At 37.5% G+C, this 17,146-nt stretch overlaps 1 protein-coding gene across 1 annotated transcript in view; it reads left to right on the plus strand.

Moving 5' to 3' along the window:
- The window catches only part of PDE3A (phosphodiesterase 3A), a 299,896-nt gene that overhangs the window by 258,528 nt on the left and 24,222 nt on the right, over nt 1–17,146 (plus strand). Inside the window, exons 6-8 of the mRNA XM_059935405.1 lie at nt 9,392–9,611; nt 12,911–12,996; nt 15,944–16,098. Coding sequence (XP_059791388.1) covers nt 9,392–9,611; nt 12,911–12,996; nt 15,944–16,098 — 461 coding nt within the window. The remainder of the gene's footprint in view (nt 1–9,391; nt 9,612–12,910; nt 12,997–15,943; nt 16,099–17,146) is intronic.

Raw genomic sequence — 17,146 nt, forward strand, 5'->3', positions numbered from 1 at the left:
GAGAGCACATATATATGTGGAATAATATGTGTGAATATGATAATGTTATATAGCAGTGGAGAAATGGAAAGGGATTTAGAGCTTGGTGAAAAATTGTATTTATTTTATAAAATTATAATAAGAAAATCTAATTATAGAATGTTAGAGATAATATTAAAAATTAAATTTATTCTGGAGCATCCAAATAAGATCTTTCTTTTTTAAAAAATTTACAGCCATTAGTACTTCACAGCACACCTGTAACTTGTGTACTTGCTGCACACAATTATAGATTGGGTGGGAAACTCTGAGTTAAAAATCCAATGAACTTAATATTCTTTTGGCTCAGGAAATTATGTAATGAGAAGGTTCATCGGTGTCTTTGGTAAAATAGCTAAATCTTTTCAATAGAAATAGAAATAAAAACAAAAACCATAAGGCATGTCATTGTAAAGAGCAAAACAAAGGCAGCCTTATAGGTAATGAACTTTCCTCCCTCCTTGGGCAGTTTCTGATAGAATAATGGGCTCATAAATAAAGCACAGTTTACCAAGAATAGCTGGGCTCACTCCATATTCTCCTATTTACTCTCACTGTGACCCTGGGAAGGTTAATCTTCCTGAGTCTAAGTGGTTTCATTTGTTAAGTATAAGGCAGGGGATTGATCTGTTGATCAGAAATCAATAGAAATATTGAGAAAAGGACTAGGAAGGGTAGTTGGCCTCCACATTTAATCAAAGGAAGAGTACAATTTCTCATCTTTTAAAGCAAACAAAACAAGAAATAACAGTGCCAACAAGAAACTTAAACATTACAAAAGTCCATCAACAAGCCTGGTCCATCAGTGGACCAGAAAACCTCTGGGTGTGACAAAACTTTTTTTTTTTTAATTTTTATTTATTTCTCTATTTTTTTTAAAATTTATGGCTGTGTTGGGTCTTCGTTTCTGTGCGAGGGCTTTTCTCTAGTTACGGCAAGTGGGGGCCACTCTTCATCGCGGTGCGTGGGCCTCTCACTGTCGCGGCCTCTCTTGTTGCGGAGCCCAGGCTCCAGACACGCAGGCTCAGTAATTGTGGCTCACGGACCTAGTTGCTCCGCGGCATGTGGGATCTTCCCAGACCAGGGCTCGAACCCATGTCTCCTGCATTGGCAGGCAGATTCTCAACCACTGCGCCACCAGGGACGCCCCCCAAATAAAACTTTTGCGAGAACTGGGCACTGGAAGCAAAGTAGGCCAGCTGCCAGGTCATCACACGTATTATTCAATGATGTGAATGTTTCTGGCTGTACATTTCCCTGGAGTGGTGAGCAACAGGAAAATGACTTTTAATGATTTCATTTCATTTGCTTTACAGTAGATTGTTCAGCCAGGCAATCATGAAAATTAGTAAGCAGGTAGTTGTTCAGAAGTGTTTTCTCTCTTTTCTTCAGTTTTAGTGCAGGCTGCCTTCTCTGTGTTTGGAGAGAGTAACTTCAAAAGACAGCATCCTATCCTCAAACCTCAGCACTTGGAAATCAAAGCCAGCGTTTTGTAAAATTTTCACAATCAAGAGTAAACACAGTTTGGCAAAAATATCCACACTTATAATTTGAGCTTGAGGCCTCTTGTTTGATCTGAAATGGATCATATTCCATTTTTAAATGTTTCCTTCAGAAACGATGCTGATCAAAGTACTGTTTGACGCACAAAAAGTAGTTTCACTGAAAACGTGGATGGTTATTAAAGCCAGTTCCCTCTCAAAAATGTATCTTCTTCCTTGACATATTTTAAGTAACCAATGCCTGCTAAAAAACTCTGCTCCAGATACATTAATGTTGAAAACAGTGGCAGATCCTATTGCTGCTAAAAACCTCACAACCCAAGAGAGGGCAAACACATGAGAAATTGTTAACTATTGATATCATCAGGTCAGAATGCCAAGAAGAAACAAAAATGGGAGGAGAAAATAATATCCTTCTGCAGAAGACAAATATCATATCACTTATATGTGGAATCTTAAATAAAAGGGTACAAATGAACTTATTTACAAAACAGAAGTAGAGTCACAGATGTAGAAAACAAACTTATGGTTACCGGGGTGAGTGGGGGAGGGATAAATTGGTAGATTGGGACTGATATATACACACTACTATACATAAAGTAGATTAATAATAACCTGCTGTTTAGCACAGGGAACGCAATACTCTGTAATGGCCTATATGGGAAAAGAATCTAAAAAAAGAAAAAGAGTGGATATATGTATATATATAACTGATTCACTTTACTGTACACCTGAAATTAACACAGCATCGTAAATCAACTATATGCCAATAAATATTTATTTGTTTTTATTTTTGGCTATGTTGGGTCTTCGTTGATGCAGATGGGCTTCTCTAGTTGCGGCGAGTGGGGGCTACTCTTCGTTGTGGTGCACGGGCTTCTCACTGTTGTGGCTTCTTTTGTTGTGGAGCATGGGCTCTAGGCATGAGGGCTCAGTAGTTGTGGTTCTCGGGCTCTAGAGCTCAGGCTCAGTAGTTGTGGTGCACGGACTTAGTTGTTCCACGGCATGTGAGATCTTCCTGGGCCAGGGATCAAACCCATGTCCCCTGCATTGGCAGGCAGATTCTTAACCACTGCATCACCAGGGAAGCCCTAAAAATTAAAAATAATAATAATAATAATAATAATAATATCCTTCTGTCTTGAAGTTACTCCAGGACACCAAGGCTTTAACTGAACTTGCCAACATTGCCACTGATTTTTCATGATGATTCATTCCTCGTATTTCATGCTGTGGAGATGCCCCCACTGTGCATCCTGTCTGCAGATGGTGGCACACACAGGAGGTTGGCCCAGTGGCCTGAGTACTCTCCTGGTCCTTACTGAGTTAAAAGGAGTCCAAGGTGAAGCTTAAGAGTTGCAATTTTGGGCGCGCCTCACGCTGTTGCAACGTCATGCTGGTGTCTGCTGCCGCAGGCTTGCCCTGCGTTCCGTACCCCTCCCACCCCCCCGGCCTGAGTGAGCCAGAGCCCCCGAATCAGCTGCTTCTTTAACCCCGTCCTGTCTGAGCGAAGAACAGACGCCCTCAGGTGACCTACACACAGAGGCGGGGCCAAATCCAAAGCTGAACCCCAGGAGCTGTGCAAACAAAGAAGAGAAAGGGAAATCTCTCCCAGCAGCCTCAGGAGCAGTGGATTAAATCCCCACTAGCAACTTGAGGAACCCTGCATCTGTGGAATACCTGAATAGACAACGAATCAACCCAAAATTGAGGCAGTGGAGCAACTGTAGACTTGGGGTTTGCTTTCTGCATCTAACTTGTTTCTGGTTTTATGTTTATCTTAGTTTAGTATTTAGAGCTTATTATCAATGGTAGATTTGTTTATTGATTTGGTTGCTCTCTTCGGTTTTTTATTTTATATATATATATATATATATATATATATATATATATTTACATTTTCTCTTTTTATGAGTGTGTATGTGTATGCTTCTTGGTGTGACTTTGTCTGCATACCTTTGCTTTTACCATTTGTCCTAGGGTTCTGTCTGTCCATTCTTTTTTTTGTTTTTTCTTTCTTTTTTTTTTTTAGTATAGTTTTTAGCACTTGTTATCATTAGTGGATTTCTTTTTTGGTTTGGTTGCTCTTTTCTTTCTTTCTTTCTTTCTTTTTTTCTTTTTTTTCTTTTTAATAATTTTTTAAATTTTTAAAAATAAATTTATTTTATTTTGTTCTTTCTTTTTTTCTACCTTTTCTTCTGAGACATGTGGCTGAAAGGGTCTTGGTGCTCCAGCTGGGTGTCAGACCTGTGCCTCTGAGGTGGGAGAGCCGAGTTCAGGACATTGGTCCACCAGAGACCGCCCGGCTCCACGTAATATCAAACGGCATAAGCTCTCCCAGAGATCTCCACTTAACGACCAGCAAGCTACAGTGCTGGACACCCTATGCCAAACAGCTAGCAAGACAGGAATACAGCCCCACTCATTAGCAGAGAGGCTGTCTAAAATCATAATCAGGTCACAGACACCCCAAAACACACCACCAGATGTGGTCTGGCACACCAGAAAGACAAGATCCAGCCTCATCCAACAGAACACAGGCACCAGTCTGCTCCACTAGGAAGCCTATGCAACCCACTGAACCAACCTTAGCCACTGGGGGCAGACACCAAAAACAATGGGAATTACGAACATGCAGCCTGCTAAAAGGAGACCCCAAACACAGTAAGTTAAGCAAAATGAAAAGACAGCAAAACACACAGCAGATGGAGGAGCAAAGTAAAAACCCACCAGACCTAACAAATGAAGAGGAAATAGGCAGTCTACCTGAAAAAGGATTCAGAATAATGACAGTAAAGATGATCCAAAATCGTGGAAATAGAATGGAGAAAATACAAGAAACGTTTAACAAGGACCTAGAAGAACTGAAGAGCAAACAATGATGAACAACACAATAAATGAAATTAAAAATCCTCTAGAAGGAATCAACAGCAGAGTAACTGAGGCAGAATAACAGATAAGTGACCTGGAAGATAAAATAGTGGAAATAACTACTGCAGAGCAGAATAAAGAAAAAGAATGAAAAGAATTGAGGACAGTCTCAGAGACCTCTGGGACAACATTAAATGCACCAACATTCGAATTATAGGGGTCCCAGAAGAAAAAGAGAAAAAGAAAGGGACTGATAAAATATCTGAAAAGATTATAGTTGAAAACTTCCCTAATATGGGAAAGGAAATAATCAAGTCCAGGAAGTGCAGAGTCCCATACAGGAAAAATCCAAGGAGAAACATGCAAACACACATATTAATCAAACTATCAAAAATTAAATACAAAGAAAAAATATTAAAAGCAGCAAGGGAAAAACAACAAATAACATACAAGGGAATCTCCATAAGGTTAACAGCTGATCTTTCAGCAGAAACTCTGCAAACCAGAAGGGAGTGACAGGACATATTTAAACTGATGAAAGGGAAAAACCTATAACCAAGATTACTCTACACAGCAAGGATCTCATTCAGATTTGACGGACAAATTAAAACCTTTACAGACAAGCAAAAGCTAAGAGAATTCAGCACCACAAAACCAGCTTTACAACAAATGCTAAAGGAACTTCTCTAGGCAGAAAACACAAGAGAACAAAAAGACCTACAATAATAAACCCAAAACAATTAAGAAAATGGGAATAGGAACATATGTATGGATAACTACCTTAAATGTAATTGGATTAAATGCTCCAACCAGAAGACATAGACCGGCTGAATAGATACAAAAACAAGACCCATATATATGCTGTCTACAAGAAACCCACTTCAGACCTAGGGACACATACAGACTGAAGGTGAGGGAATGGAAAGAGATATTCCATGCAAATGGAAATCAAAAGAAAGCTGGAGTAGCAATTCTCATATCAGACAAAATAGACTTTAAAATAAAGACTATTACAACAGACAAACAACGACACTACATAATGATCAAGGGATCAATCCAAGAAGAAGATGTAACGATTGTAAATATTTATGTACCCAGCATAGGAGCACCTCAATACATAAGGCAAATACTAACAGTCATAAAAGGGGAAATCGACAGTAACACAATCATAGTAGGGGACTTTAACACCCCACTTTCACCAATGGACAGATCATCCAGAATGAAAATAAGTAAGGAAACATAAGCTTTAAATGATACATTAAACAAGATAGACTTAATTGATATTTATAAGACATTCCATCCAAAAACAATAGAATACACTTTCTTCTCAAGTGCTCATGGAACATTCTCCAGGATAGATCATATCTTGGGTCACAAATCAAGCCTTGGTAAATTTAAGAAAATTGAAATCGTATCAAGTATCTTTTCCAACCACAACGCTATGAGACTAGATATCAATTACAGGAAAAAATCTGTACAAAATACAAACACATGGAGGCTAAACAATACACTACTAAATAACCAAGAGATCCGTGAAGAAATCAAAGGGGAAATCAAAAAATACCTAGAAACAAATGACAATGAAAACACGACAACCCAAAACCTATGGGATGCAGCAAAAGCAGTTCTAAGAGGGAAGTTTATAGCAATACACTCCTACCTCAAGAAACAAGAAACATCTCAAGTAAACAACCTAACCTTACACCTAAAGCAATTAGAGAAAGAAGAACAAAAAAACCCCAAAGTTAACAGAAGGAAAGAAATCATAAATATCAGATCAGAAATAAGTGAAAAAGAAATGAAGGAAATGATAGCAAAGATCAATAAAACTAAAAGCTGGTTCTTTGAGAAGATAAACAAAAATGATAAACCATTAGCCACACTCATCAAGAAAAAAAGAGAGAAGACTCAAATCAACAGAATTAGAAATGCAAAAGGAGAAGTAACAACTGACACTGCAGGAATACCAATGATCATGAGACATTACTACAAGCAACTGTATGCCAATAAAATGTACAAACCGGAAGAAATGGACAAATTCTTAGAAAAGCACAACCTTCCGAGACTAAACCAGGAAGAAATAGAAGATATAAACAGACCAATCACAAGTACTGAAATTGAGACTGTGATTAAAAATCTTCCAACAAACAAAAGCCCAGAACCAGATGGCTTCACAGGCGAATTCTATCAAACATTTAGAGAAGAGCTGACACCTATCCTTCTCAAACTCTTCCAAAATATAGCAGAGGGAGGAATGCTCCCAAACTCATTCAACGAGGCCACCATCACCCTGATACCAAAACCAGACAAAGATGTCACAAAGAAAAAACTACAGGCCAATATCACTGGTGAACATAGATGCAAAAATCCTCAACAAGAACACTAGTAAACAAAATCCAACAGCAAATTAAAAGGATCATACACTATGATCAAGTGGGGTTTATCCCAGGAATGCAAGGATTCTTCAATATACACAAATCAATCAATGTGGTAAAGGATGTTAACAAATTGAAGGAGAAAAACCATATGATCATCTCAATAGATGCAGAAAAAGCATTTGACAAAATTCAACACCCATTTATGATAAAAGCCCTCCAGAAAGTAGGCATAGAGGGAACTTTCCTCAACATAATAAAGGCCATATATGACAAACACACAGCCAACATCATTCTCAATGGTGAAAATCTGAAACCATTTCCCCTAAGATCAGGAACAAGACAAGGTTGTCCACTCTCACCACTATTATTCAACATAGTTTTGGAAGTTTAGGCCACAGCAATCAGAGAAGAAAAAGAAATCAGAAAATAAAATCAGAAAATCAGAAAATAAAAAGTAAAGCTGTCACTGTTTGCAGATGACATGATACTATACATAGAGAATCCTAATGACACTACCAGAAAACTACTAGAGCTAATCAATGAATTTGGTAAAGTTGCAGGATACAAAATTAATGCACAGAAATCTCTTGCATTCCTATACACTAATGATGAAAAATCTGAAAGAGAAATTAAGGAAACACTCCCATTTACCATTGCAACAAAAAGAATAAAATACCTAGCAATAAACCTACCTAAGGAGACAAAAGACCTGTATGCAGAAAACTCTAAGATACTGATGAAATAAATTAAAGATGATACAAACAGATGGAGAGATTTACCATGTTCTTAGATTGGAAGAATCAACATTGTGAAAATGACTATACTACCCAAAGCAATCTACAGATTCAATACAATCCCTATCAAACTACCAATGGCATTTTTCACAGAACTAGAACAAAAAATTTCACAATTTGTACGGAAACACAAAAGATCCCGAATAGCCAAAGCGATCTTGAGAAAGAAAAACGGAGCTGGAGGAATCAGGCTCCATGACTTCAGACTATAAAAAAAGCTACAGTAATCAAGACAATATGGTACTGGCACAAAAAGAGAAGTATAGATCAATGGAACAGGATAGAAAGCCCAGAGATAAACCCACGCACATATGGTCACCTTATCTTTGATAAAGGAGGCAAGCATATACAGTGGAGAAAGACAGCCTCTTCAATAAGTGGTGCTGGGAAACCTGGATAGCTACATGGAAAAGAATGAAATTAGAACACTCCCTAACACCATACACAAAAATAAACTGAAAATGGATTAAAGACCTAAATGTAAGGCCACACACTATAAAATTCTTAGAGGAAAACATAGGCAGAACACTCTATCACATAAATCATAGCAAGATCCTTTTTGACCCACCTCCTAGAGAAATGGAAATAAAAACAAAAATAAACAAATGGAACCTACTGAAACTTAAAAGCTTTTGCACGGCAAGGGAAGCCATAAACAAGACAAAAAGACAACCCTCAGAATGGGAGAAAATATTTGCAAAGGAAGAAACTGACAAAGGATTAATTTCCAAAATTTACAAGCAGCTCATGAAGCTCAATATCAAAAAAACAACCCAATCCAAAAATGGGCAGAAGACCTAAACAGACATTTCTCCAGAGATACAGATTGCCAACAAACACATGAAAGGTTGCTCAACATCACTAATCTTTAGATAAATGCAAATCAAAACTACAATGAGGTATCACCGCTCACCAGTCAGAAAGGCCATCATCAAAAAATCTACAAACAATAAATGCTGGAGTGGGTGTGGAGAAAAGGGAAGCCTCTTGCACTGTTGGTGGGAATGTAAATTGATACAGCCACTATGGAGAACAGTATGGAGGTTCCTTAAAAAACTAAAAATAGAACTATCATATAACCCAGCAATCTCACTACTGGGCGTATACCCTGAGAAAACCATAATTCAGAAAGAGTCACGTACCACAGTGTTCATTGCAGCTCTGTTTATAGTAGCCAGGACATGGAAGCAACCTTAGTGTCCATCGACAGATGAATGGATAAAGAAGATGTGGCACATATATACAGTGGAATATTACTCAGCCATAAAAAGAAACGAAATTGAGTTATTTGTAGTGAGGTGGATGGACCTAGAGTCTGTCTTTCAGAGTGAAGTAAGTGAGAAAGAGAAAAACAAATACTGTATGCTAACGCATATATATGGAATCTAAAAAATGCCAGAAAACAAGAAACAAGTGGTGCTGAGGAACCTAGGGGCAGGACAGGTATAAAGACGCAGACGTAGAGAATGGACTTGAGGACATGGGGAGGGGGAAGGGTAAGCTGGGGCGAAGTGAGAGAGTGGCATGGACATATATACACTACCAAATGTAAAATAGATAGCTAGTGGGAAGCATCCGCATAGCACAGGGAGATCAGCTCGGTGCTTTGTGATGACCTAGAGGGGTGGGAGGGAGGGAGACGCACGAGGGAGGAGATATGAGGATATATGTATATGTATAGCTGATTCACTTTGTTATACAGCAGAAACTAATGCAACATTGTAAAGCAATTATACTCCAATAAAGATGTTAAAAAAAAAAAAAAGAGTTGCAATTTTGCCTTTCAAAGACATTTATTTAGGACTTAATAACTCTCTTTCTTTCTTAGGTTCCCTAGTGAAAATTTCACCTCTTTCCTCACCCTCTTCCTCACCTCTCCATGGGACCCCTGCCAGCAGCCCAGTCAGCAAAATTTCTGCAGTGCAGTTTCCAGAATCTGCCGATGCAACTGCCAGACAAGGCCTAAGTTCTCACAGGGTCGTAACTTACACTCAGAGTGCCCCTGACCTTTCTCCTCAGATCCTGACTCCACCTGTTATATGTAGCAGGTAAGGAATTCATATCGTTAGCTGGAGTTTAACTAATAATAAAACTAATACTGGTTTTCCTCTTAGGAACAGTCACCACCAGTCCACGCACCTCTATGTAGGTTGCCCAAAGTAGTTGACAAGAAAGTACAAATAATGTGATTTGTGTTGAACAGGCTGGCATAGAAACTTAATTTTTCAGTGCTTTTCCATTAACAGAAATTTGAGAGTCCGTATAGTCCAAACAGTTAATCTTTGGAGAGGATACAAAATAATAAGTTGTGTATTTTGTCTGTTTGCTGATGGAGGATGCATAAAACATATAATTCAAAACTCATATCAAGTCATTTGGTATAATTTGATATTTTGTTGGGATATTTTTTACTTGTTCTCCAGGGAGGATTTTATATTGATTTTAAAGGTGCTTCTTTTTATCTTAAGTTTGCAATTCCCTTTTTAAAACTTTAAGAATATGCAGATAACACATGGCACGTTATGGCTGGACCCAAATGGATCTCTGAATACAGTGAAGCAATTGCTTGTGCTGCTCTGTCCTATTGAAACCGAATGACAGAGTGTTGTCTATTACAGGGGATAAGAAAACAGGGCCCAGCGTGATAATACTATTTTGCCCACATGGTCACTAAAAAAGAAATACCTCCTCTTACTGATTAACATATTATTGTTCTTCAGTAATAGCTTTATCTTGAATAACTGATCTTAAAGCATTACAATCTTTTTTTAAGTAGAAGAGAGTTGAGTGTTTTAAAACTAAGTTATAATCGTGAGAGTGCCTTGAATAAAATGGTATTTTTCCCCCTAAGGTTAATGAGGGTAACTGTTTGAATAAATTAGTTACATGTTAGTCTTCTAATATCAAATGTTGGGTCACAGACCCAGGCTTCATCAGTGAATTCAGATTTAAGCCTCACAAATTTCATTCTCTGATCCTTTGTTCAGAAATTCTCTGTTAAATGATTATTTCTTTTTATAATCTTTATTTTTCCTTCCTTTCTCTTTACAAATAGTTTCAAAGGGATAATCGTTTGTGTTTGTTTGTTTGGCCAGGACCAGAGTGAAAAGTTATTCCACCATCCAAAAGTTATTCTGCTGCCTTCTGTATAACAGCATTTTTAATAAAATAATTTCTGCAGGATGTTAATCCCATCTTTTATTCCCCACCAAAAGGTATGCTCTGTGGTAAAACAGGCCTATCATATTTTCCTCTTAGTGATTCACAACACACCTCACTTTATTTAAAGCTCTGAGAAGTCCTGCAAAAGGAAAACCTCTTGAGTTTTGTTTCACCTGGTGATTTCTGACTCTATTTGACCACAGAACCAATTTCTTTAGGTTAACACCCAATAATTGCCCCCAGAGCTAGTGTTTGGTGGAACACCCTCAAGGAACACTTTTTTTTTGTGGTGTGCATCCCGAGCCCAGATGAAGCCCAGGGGAGTCACCAGCATCAAGGACATCTGCTTCCAGCACTTTGTTTCTAGGGAGACGCTCCCGCTGTGAGCTCCAGACTTGTGAGAAATAAATCGCCTAAAAAAAGAACAGAGAGGTTCAGAAAAGATGTACCACTCACTTAGCTTTTCTCACCACAGTCTATTTTTTTTTTTTTTGTATTCTTAGCACAAAGAATGTAATGGGGTTTTTATAAAAGAGGTTTTGGAGAAAAACAAGGGAATTTCACTGTCTACTTGTTCAGTAATGTTTATAAATCCAGTAGTGTGCGTTTTGTTTGTTTGGGCTTTTATAAATCTATAATTCAAACCATGTTTTATTATTGCCAAGGCAGCCACCCATGTAGGCACAGAGAGCTCCAGAAACACATGACTAATTATTGTGGTTTCCCCCGCTGAACTTGAAGGATTTGGCGTTGAATCCCAGTCTCTTGGCCGCTGTAATGTCTATGCAACAAGCTGGTTTTTTGGCAAAAGAGGTAGTCTATTTGAACTACTCATTTAAACGTTCCTTTTAAGTATTATCTTGCAAAGAAAAGTCTTCAAACTGATAAACTCTACTTTTACCAAGTTTCATCCGAACATGTAAGCCCATCATTTACAACTATGGGCTTTTTCCTTGGGTTCTGTCATTTTCTTTTGAGTCCCTGAATCAGGCTGATAGGATTTCATAATTAGAAATATTTTGTGTGTGATGCTTTCTGCTTACATTCAAGGCTTGAAAAATAAATTTGCTTTGGATGAAAATGCTCAAACCGGTTAATGCTTATCTCTACTACACATATAAACACAATTCAGGGGGAAAAGGTGATGAGGTATTAAATATATTACATTATAATATATCACTCTTCTCTTTTCCTTTTACAGTGAGTAACCTGTAGCTGAATAACAAATAAACAAAAACTCTCTGAGACCCTTTCTAATATTAGGCAGAACGAAAGAACCCAGAAGCGAAAAACAGAACTAAAATCTAATCATAAAGTCTCTAAATAAGATAAGTGAGAGAGGAAACTTGCCAGGCCATTCGTGGGGTTACTTCGTAATTTATTAAACAGTCAAAACTGTTGAGAAAGCAAAAGTATCCTACAACCTCCAGCCTCCTCTGTTAAAGAACCCTGCCCACTTCTCTAGTACCTTCATTTTTCTCCATGACCCACAGGGCACTCCCTTGGCCTGTTTTTCTCAACTAGCAACCTTTGTGGTCAGTTTTACATCCACTCTTCATCAAAATGTACGTCTACTTTATTCATTTCCTTAGAGCCTTAACAGGGGAACTGATCAATCTGAAAAAAATAATTTTTATTTTGTGGCAAAAATAAAATTAATCTACCATTATTCTATTTTCATGTATGCAATCTATTCTTAAAGGGCTCTTTGGACATAAAATCTCATAACCCATAGAAATAAATCTAATAATGAGGCTTTTAAGCAGACACAAAGGGATTCCATTGGGAAAGATATATTTTGATCAAATACACATCGGCACCTCCAAAGTCACTACTGTAAATAGGTAGCAGACTATTCCAGGATTCTCTAAATAATGTAAAAAAGAAAAATTGCCAGTAGTTTCACCTCAGGTATGGTCTAGACCATGGAGGAGCATGAGAGTTGAACAGAGTTTTTGATCCTTTGTATTGACACAGCACTCTCTCCTCCCCCCACACACACAAAAAAGCATCCTACATATCAACATCCATGTATAAAACAAAATGATTTCTTTCCATCAAATGAATAAGTAGAATGTAGAAATATTTGATTATCATTACATATCTAAACGTATGTGTACATGGTGTGTGTCTATGATTTTCTGAAAAGAAAGGACCTACTTACAGCTGTTCCATTATTTCTCAGCTGTGGCAGACCATATTCCCAAGGGACTCCTGCTGATGGGCCCCTGGAGAGAAGTGGGGCAGCCATTCGGACACCCAGCAGAACCGGTAATTCTTTATTGGATTCTGTTCCTCAAAGTGGAAATTGCTTTACTTGATTTTTTTTTCTGATCAAAAAGTTAACCTATGTTTTTGATTTTTTAGATTACAAATTTAAAAAGACAATGAAGGAAATCAAAATCGTCCATAATCCTACTACCTAGAGTTAATCATAGGTTAAATTTTGATGCAAAGCTGTCCAAAATGTTTCTATACATCTATACACAAATGAATATATTTTTGAAATGAGAGGCCATTTTATATAATGTATAGAACTCTACAGAAATGTTATTTTATCTGGGACATTGGAGGGTCATCTATTTTAGGGTACTCTGTGGACATCTCCATTGCACACCCTGAGAAATGACCCTGCTTAGATCACTGTAAACTTAGGGAAGAAAACATACTTTTTCCTTGAGGCAGTATTACAGAGAGGTTCAGAAAAATAGGCATTGGAGCCTGGTTTATATCCTGATTCAACTTCTGACTCACCTGTAATCTCTGTGTCTCGGTTCCTTCATCTATAGAATGGAGATAAAGACGGTACCTACCAAACAGGATTATTGTGAGAATTAAATTACTAAAGCACATAAAGCACTTATTATAGTATCTGGGTCACTGTAAGTAGTGTTTGCTGCCATAATTACTGTAATAATTATTATTTTATTTTTATTGATGCAGTCCTAGGGACTTGCTAACAAAACCAAGTTTGCTGAAAGTTTGCAAGGTAGAAAAAAATGGCTTTCATGAACTTTAGACTTTAGGATAATAGAGTGACCTAAGAATGTTTCTTAATTATCTGCTCCAGCATTTCTTGACAGATACTCAATAAATATTGATTATTTGCCCACGAGAATGGTGTGCTGTGGCAATGGACAAAGGTCCGGGGACATAGGCAAGGAAAAATCAAAAAGAGAGTTCTGTGTTCTGAGAGTTATCTGATATTGTAGAGTTATCTGATATTGTAGGCTCTCTGAAGTGAGAATATTCCCTTCTCTATGTCCCTCATCTCTCACTCCATTGAGGCTGATAGAATAAGGGGAGTATTTCCTTATCACCTTTGGTCTCCTGCAGAGCTATGGCCTTTGAGTGTGCTTCTTCATTTTTCTGCAAATTCTGAGATTGAAACTTGTCAGTTACACTTTCAGACTGTTTGATTCTAACCTAGAAAGCTGTTGCGTGAGAAAGATGGGAGAAAGATGGGTCCTTGGAAATGTCCTACAAAATACTCCTGATTGGAATAGGCTACATAACAAAAGCCATTATTCACCAGCAACATGAGGACATATGGCAAACCTAGACTATCCAAAGCAATCTTGAAGAAGGAGAACAAAGTTAGAGGATATATGTCTCCTGACTTCAAGACTTAAACCACAGTAATGGAGAAAGTGTAGTGCTGGCATAAGGATTGGCAAATAGAATCAAATGGAATAGAGTAGAAAGCCCCACATTAGACCCACACCTATACAGTCATTGAACTTTCAACAAAGATCCAATTTTCCAATCTAGTAGGGCTGGAAAAAAATGAATCTCACTCCCTACTTCACACCATATGAAACATTATTCTGAGATAGAGCACAGACCTAACTGTAAAAGCTACAGCAATAAAGCTTCTGAAAAAAAACACAGGCAGATATCTTTGTGATTTAGGGAAAGGCAAAGATTTTGTAGGCCATGGAAAGCAATAAACAGGAGAGAAAAAAAAGCTAGGCTTCATCAGGAGTATAGGAACTCAAGTCAGACTTCATGAGTTCAATTCTGGTGACAGAATTTACCAGCTGTATGCTCCTGGGCAATTTACTTAGCCTTTCTGTGCCTCAGTTTCCTATCTGCAGAGTGAGGATAATAGTAACACAATAAAACCTGCCTCATAGGATTGTTAAGAGGATTCAATGTGTTAGTACAAATCAAGTGCTTTCCGTAGTATCTGGCACATAGCAAGCACTCCATAAACTTCATTCAGGCACTTTATTCAGTTAAGAGAAGCTTCCTGAGGTCTTTACCCCAGAAGCATGTTCTTCAGACACTTGATATTACCTGACTGATCCTTTGGTTAGCACAGTTCAGTGCTGACTGCAGTGGAAGATACGTGGAGAGGGGCAGAGACGGAAGAAAGCACAGATCCCTAGGAATTGAATAGCACCTGCCATGCTCTTTAGCACATGCTATGGCTGGTATGTTCTACAGACCACTTTGTTCTTGGGTGTCAACTCAATTTCTCCCACCCATGTGCCCATTCTAGAGGTAAGGTTCTAGTCAGCTACTAGGTGGTTTAATGTGTTGGGGCATGGATAAAGGAAAAAGAAATTATAAAGTCATAGGATTTTATATGATACACATGAAGTCATTTACAAAACAGAAGCAGACTCACAGATATAGAAAACAAACTTATGGTTACCAAAGGGGGAACCATAAGTTACCAAAGCGGGGAGGGATAAATTAGGAGTTTGGGATTAGCAGATATAAACTACTATATATAAGATGGATAAACAACAAGGTTCTACTGTATAGCACAGGGAACTATATTCAATATCCTGTAATAAACCATAATGGAAAAGAATTTGAAAAAGAATATGTCTACACGTCTAACCAAATCACTTTGCTGTACACCAGAAACGAACACAGCATTGTAAATCAACCATACTTCAATTAAAAAAAAGGTGTAACTTGAAAGTCATAGGGTTTTTAAAAGGTCAGAACTACTGATCTGAGCATTCTTATTGAGGAATTATTGAATGTCCTATAAATCACAGATCATAACTCCATCTATTTTACTGCGTTTAAAAAATGTGTGCTTTTTCCCACCCTATAATCCTACATTCCTGGTGTGTAAGCTCATGAAAGCAGTATTTCCATAAACACTGTATCTACCATGTGCATTTTAGGAATATTCGCTTAAATAGGACCCCTTTTTCCTTTGCAAGTTTCATAATAGGCTGTTCTCTTTTAATTGCAGATGACACCACTCAAGTTACCTCTGATTATGAAACCAATAACAACAGTGATAGTAGTGATATTGTACAGAACGAAGATGAGACTGAGTGCCCCAGCGAGCCTCTAAGGAAGACATCAGCTTGCAGCACCTACACTCCTGAGGCCATGATATTCCTGGTAGCCCCCCCATCACTTAACTCATTCATTTACTTGAGAAATTGGTTTCTATGACAGGAATTGGCTTAGAAATAGATCCCTGAATCATTAGGTTTGAAGATCTGTGTCACTTGGGTTATACATGTATTATAGCCCTCCCTATATGTATCAACGTAATTTTTCTCTATCCAAGTCTTACTGGTATCTTAACGGTCCTATTATTTAGTGATTAAAAACAGAAGTATTCATCTCCACAACTGATTGCAGATATTTCCTAACCCAATCTAAAAAGGTAACTATGCATAGGAAAATGAATTATTTCAATCAGTGAAATAATACTTTATAAATATCGAGCAATCAAAATGAAATATATTAGTTATCGTAGGGCTTCTGTTGGTTCTTCTCTAGTACCTCCTTGATTTAGAAAGTGAGCCAATATTTATTTTCCTTGTTAAATTAAACCAGGTTTACATTGACACTTGCTACCCATTAAAACATCTTTTAATCATGACGTATTTTGTGTGTTTAAAAAGATCCACTTAAAGAGGATAAAAGCATACATTTGAGTCTGGCTAGTTTGGGGGAGGCAGCAATGGTAGAAATTAGTTGACTGTCATGTGATTATCAATTGCTGCTCTTATCATTTTTCTTTTACCTGATTTACCATTTACACTTTTAAATCAAAGAGATTGTCAGATAAAATAACTTATATATCTCCTTATCCTCATTATTTTTATTTTCTATTTTTTTGGTAAATAAACTCTTAAGAATGTCTTCATTTGGGACCAGTTATAAAAATGTTTTCTCATATATACGGTGTGTGTTTTTTGGAAACCATGGATCACGTGAATTAAATTAAAATCCCTGAAAATTGTAGTAATTGAAACTCTACAGGATTAATGCTGATTTTGAAGCAGTAATATAAATTGGACCAATTAGAGTAGGGGTGATTTACTCCCCCTCCCCACTGGTGTTTCTTTTGAGAGTTCAATATAAGCCAGGAATCCTCATCTCAGAAAAATTTACATAAAAATATAGAGCTAAGTTTGCATACAATTTCCGTGTTCTG

The sequence above is a fragment of the Balaenoptera ricei genome, chromosome 10 (assembly GCF_028023285.1).
Source record: "Balaenoptera ricei isolate mBalRic1 chromosome 10, mBalRic1.hap2, whole genome shotgun sequence".
In the NCBI taxonomy this organism is placed as follows: domain Eukaryota; kingdom Metazoa; phylum Chordata; class Mammalia; order Artiodactyla; family Balaenopteridae; genus Balaenoptera; species Balaenoptera ricei.